The following is a 5,741-nucleotide window of genomic DNA, read 5'->3' as shown; positions in this document are numbered from 1 at the left end:
TTAAGATACTACCTGTTTCCAGGAATCTACACGATTGTCATAGGCTTCGAAAAAATATGGAAGACCCCAGTGATTCAAACCTCCGATGCAGAAAATTAAATTCCGTGGTAGCCTCGGTTGGAACAAAGCATTCGTTTCGCATATTTCATCATGTTTTTCAGCTTCATTGAGATCTTGCAATATAAATTTGGCTACTTTGGCGAGATAAGGTCGACATTGTATACTTTTGGATATTATTGAGTCCTTAATGAGACCTTGGAAATTATCAATCGACATGGCTGCTAATCTAATCGATGCCAAAAGACTTGGCAAGCAAGTCATGCGGTTGGCGATGTCATAGTAAACCCAGTGTTTCACTGAATTCCAAACAGATATTTCCTTTTCGGCGTTCAGCAAATCATCTTTCAGTATAATATTCAGATTAGAGACCGAAAGTTCTAAGTATTCTTTGCTCCGCTCTGCGATATCGAGGAAATGATCAAGAATGTATCTAGAAAAAGAAATGGTTTGTCAATATTTCGAGAGTGTCACACAAAAAAAAACTTTCTAGAAAATATTTCTTCCTAATTGAAAAATTTCTCCCATATTCAATTTATTTATATATATTTTTCTCCATTCATTTCACCACATTTTATTCAGGTCCAAGAAAAGATAAATAAGAAAGAAATCAAGCATCGATATTTCTTTCCTTTCGAATCTTGAGGATAAGGATTGCAAAATTGTGGGGAAAGTGTTGGATATTTAATCGAAAGATCTCATTTCTGAAAAATGATTCTTTGAATATGGACCTAACGCACACAAAACCATTTGTTTTTCAAGAGTTTATGTGGTGAGAAATTTTGCCTTATCAGCTCATTTGGCCAAAACCGCAGCTTTTATACATTTAAATTCTGATGCCATGGTGTTTAGGGGTTGAGATTAAATGGTGATAAATCGTTACTTTCGGGACTGGAAAGTTCAAGATTTGAAAGTTTATTCCACAAAAAATCGATGTCGTATGTCAAAAGATCTCCACTCATGTAGTTTTATTTATGAAAATATGTAATTTATTTATCGGTCAGCTTGAACTTGAACTTGAAAGTAAACAGTGTAGGATATAGATAAAGGGTGGTTTTGTGGGCCAGCTGTCGTCTTTGTTATTTAACCACTATTGATGATTATGAAGTCGATTCCAAAATAGTCTTCATATTGCTTCAAAAAAGGGACTTCAATTCATAGAAAACTAAATTGATTTCATTGCGTGATAGGGATGCAATTCGGTATTATTGCGTTGATTATTTCTTATAAATAGCTGTTTGATAAAATTAATGAATTTATTTTATAGGAGCACTTAAATTAATATTTTTGCAGTACAGTGTCTTTCTTTTGTGTTTATATATTAGGAGTATATTCTTTATTATAAGTAAAAGAGTGATATTTAAAAGTGTTATCTAATAAAAATTTTTACATTTCTTGCCGAAAAGTTTCACTTTGAAAAGTGAAAAGTGAATAATGCTCTTAGCAATTATTGTTACAAATTATAAGCTAAAGATCTTTCTGTCCAATAAATTGATTAACAGAAAAAATGAAATCATGCTTCGGTAAGTGGTAGTCTTCAATAGAAGAATAAAATTTTTTCATTTGTTGTAATGTAAATTTTAGTTGATTACACACATATGTATAATCGACTAAAATTTACATTACAATAAATGGAAAATAATTTTTACCTGATTATACAAATATGCAATGAATAAGTCCGCTTTCTATATATTTTTTCAAGTAAAAAATAAATAAATGTATTGACAATAAATATTTAGCCCAATTAACTACAAATCATGAAATTTGTCAGCATTATCTTAAAAGATTCAGCTTGAGAAACTGTAGTTGTAGATGTTGCAATGATTATGATGACATTCCGCACTACATTTTCCATTGCTCTGTTCTTTATCATTTGAGAAAATTTATTAAACCTCAACAAAATAAACCTCAACAATTCTATCAAATAAAAAATTGGCCCTTTTGGCACATACCTAATCATCATGAGATTGTACATATGTGGAAACGGCAGGTCTTATCAAGAAAACTCTGTAGATCATTGCATTAAAGAATTCACACACAAAAAAAGACTTTTAATTTGAAGATATTCATTAAAATGTTGGGATATAATCGTAGATATTCTTCAATTTATTTATTAAAAAGTATTTAATGTAAAAAGAACAAATATGAAATATTTATAATACCATTGGAATAAATCTTATATTTTTGCCTACTTATATTTTACCAAATGCTATTGCAATAAAAATAACCATGCGGTCTGAGATAAAGAGTAGAATCAATAGAAATTGCAAAAATAAAACATGTTGCCCAGAATTATTATATACGTTACCGGAATTTATTAGCATCTGAAAGGAAAGTATTGTGTATATAACTTGATATATAATGTAATCTTATGTGTCAATCTTCAGTAGTCGGTTCAATTGATTATAGGCAAGTCAATCCTTAATAAAGTGATTTTTTTTGTTCCGCTTGAAGTCTTTCATAACGCATTCTGCTGGGTATTACATTACATCCTTTAAATTACATGCAGAAGAATGACTTTACACTACAGAATAAAACCTGAGGTAATAAAAAAAAAGGAAAATAACATTACTTTTTGGACATTTAAACAACGTCTATGAATATAAGACGATATTTCAAACTTACCTGAAAGCCTCTTTTTCCAAGTCTAAGAGAAAGTATTCTTTTGAAAACCTCCATATTCCGATACAGTTTTTCGGGTCCAAATTGTTGACAAGAAAATCAACGCATGCATTGACCAAGCCCAGAACACTGAACTGGTCAGCCGCTGGCAACAATTCTTGCACGTTATCTTCTGAAACGGGCGTCGCACCGGTGTAGGCGTACTGAATGATGATCTCTAGCATCGTGGCGGATACGTTTGGGATGACGATGAAGGTCCGCACTTGTGGGCCATCTCCACAGTTTGTGTCGACCAGTGACGTAGTGAAGACGGTTCGAAAGTAAGTGCTGCACCAGGACATGATAGATCTGTGTACACGGAACATACCTCCATCTTCAGTGCTGAGGACAGCATCACAGCCAAGGCCTAGAATCCTCAGATTGTTCAAGGCTTGTAGGACACCTTCAGCATGGCAGCTGTCTTCGAATAATAACGACGCTGTTGCACGCATTCCGAAAACGAAGGAATTTAATAGAACAAAAAAATCGGTGGGGTTGAATATTTGTTGATGGATAACTAATGATTAATTTTACCTGAAATGAAATTTTATTTCATGAATTTGAAGTAAATTGGTAAAAATAAATAAAGTTGGGGTCTCTATAAAATTTTTAATTTGTTATATCTCTCGAAAATGGAAGGTGTTGGAGGCATGCACGCGACCATTAAGGATCTGAGTTCATAAACTTTCAAATATTATAAAAATTATCAAAATCAGACGAGTAATTTAGGCAGGGAAAATGTTTATTAGGGGTGAAAATTTTCAATAATTTTAAGTACGACTGGAGTTTAACCCCCTTCTTAGCGCAATTTTCAAAAATCGGCAACTCACCAACAACGGTCTGGTGTCGTGTTTTGTTAAATGTTCCAAAACCGAGGGAGATGTCCAATCATTGCGCATAATAAAGGCGAAAAATAATAGGTTTGCCAGTCTAGAGAATACGGATCGCCAGTCTAGAGAATAAGGAATTCTTTATCGCAACCTGGCGAAGAAGGGGGTTAAACCCCGGTTCACCCAAATTTAAATATATAAATATCTGCATATTTAACCAGCGTAAGTGGTCTCCCCAAAACTTTCTCATATACTTTCTACTAAATTTGTCATGCCAGAGAATGCCTTACATGGTATTGGCTAATAACAGGCATGAAATATTTAGCTTTAGCGAGACGTTATCATTTTTACTGAATTTATCATGCCATCCTTGGCGAGTTATTTGGCAATTAATCAATGACATGCGTTAATAGTATTAAAAAAAACCCGAATTTTTGTTTTAGACAGGTTTTTTCTATCCATACGAAACACAATTTTGATGCAAATTCGCACTGGTTATCACAAATTCTCATATCGAATTTTATAGATTTAAGTCATTGCAAATAAACAACTCGCTGTTGGATTTGGCTCAAAATTTGATAAGTGTCTACACTATAGATGATAAATCTGTGTACTGTATTTTATCCATCTAACTGTGTTTGTTTTTTACAGACGTTACTTCCTCTGAACACATTTTACTCGAATTTGATAGAAATCTGCAAGTTTGACATTAAGACCGTTTGCCAAATTTCAGGCGTCTACCTCGAATCGTTTTTGAGTTATTTTTGTCCCAGACAGACTTTTTCTAAAAATGTTTTTTTTTTTTTTTTTTTTTTTGAACTCGAAGAGTGAAGATTCTTGAAATTCTCGAGTTCAAATTTTTTTGACTACTACTATACTTGCTCTTATTACGTATACGAGAAAGTTAAAAATTACTTCTAAGATTTCTTTAAGGCGAAAAGAAATTATTAATGGTTTATTCACAGTGGCAGTAAATGACACCTGTTGCTTAGAATTATTATCGATAATTCCACCTAATATATCTTATCATCGATAATAAGTTGTCAATGTGAAAACCAAAGATGCAAAGATAAATAATGTAGTCAAGTAATCGTCTGCAAGATTAATGTAAGTCTTTTGGTAATTGTCGATTGTAACGGCGACCAGAAACTGCTAAGAAAAATGTTTGCCAATTTGGCGATTTTAATCGTCAAACTATATGGCATGTTATTAGCACGTTCAAAATTTTTCATAATAAATAATAATGCATTTGAGTACATTTTTATTATTTGATGAAGTTTTTTCTTGGCTCTTTTTGGTCGCCGTTAAAACTAACAAGTACCGGTTTCTTACCAACCACTACAAAATCGTGTTAATCGGCCGAAAATTCGCTAATGGCTGTCTCCTGGATGGGTACAAGAAATAGTAACTAGCGGTTTTTAGGGTTGCAAGAAAAATTTTTATTACTGTATTTGTCGTAAAATTGTTCCCCCCCCCCCCGAAAAATTTAGGGCCTAAGTGAAGATTAGTGTGCACCAGCTGTTTGTCGCCAATATTGCAACCCATCGGATCCCTTTTATAGCAACCGTACTGCTGTTTTGTTTACTACTTTTTGAAATGGTTGAGTTGTACACAAACTAAAATTACATTATGAAAAATGTTAAATTAAAAATATTAAAAAAATATCGATTAAAGGTTTTAATTTTGTTCTTTATTATAATTAAAATTTATTAAATAAAGTTAATCTTATAATTAAAAGTTATTTTCTTCTTTCTTTTTTTTAATGTGAATACGAATAGAAAATATTTATTCTCTTGCAAATTTTAATTGTCATAAACGCTTTAAAAAAATCGTCTGCATTCTGACATTAAAAGACAGCTGCAATGGAATTCTTCGCAGTTCTCGTAATTCTTTTGTTGCTCTAACGGTTGGTTTCCTTGATAATTTGTTATGTCGGGAGTATTTCTAACCTATAGAATGGATGAAGGGTGAATTAAATATGCACATATGTATATTTTACGAGTTGATGAAGTTAGAAAAGGTTGCTTGTTTGAAATTTTGTATTGAGAATGGTTTGATATCGAACCGGCAGAATGGATGAAGGGTGAGTGGAATATATTTTTTTACGTGTTGATGAAGTTGGGAAAACTATGTATGTTTGAAATTTTGTATGGAGAATGTTACAATTGCTTATTTCTCGGTTTTTTTCTTTTC

General features: G+C 32.4%; 1 protein-coding gene across 1 annotated transcript; it reads right to left on the bottom strand.

The window, feature by feature from the left end:
• Nucleotides 1–3,170, bottom strand: LOC129968399 (kelch-like protein 10). Its single transcript, XM_056082256.1, has 2 exons — nt 2,683–3,170; nt 1–490 (listed from the first exon to the last, which is right to left on the bottom strand). Exons 1-2 carry the CDS (start codon nt 3,168–3,170, stop codon nt 1–3), a joined length of 978 nt encoding a protein of 325 aa, XP_055938231.1.
• Nucleotides 3,171–5,741: the final 2,571 nt, after the last annotated feature.

The sequence above is a fragment of the Argiope bruennichi genome, chromosome 5, assembly GCF_947563725.1.
Source record: "Argiope bruennichi chromosome 5, qqArgBrue1.1, whole genome shotgun sequence".
Classification (NCBI taxonomy): domain Eukaryota; kingdom Metazoa; phylum Arthropoda; class Arachnida; order Araneae; family Araneidae; genus Argiope; species Argiope bruennichi.
This window is presented reverse-complemented; position numbering and strand designations above follow the sequence as displayed.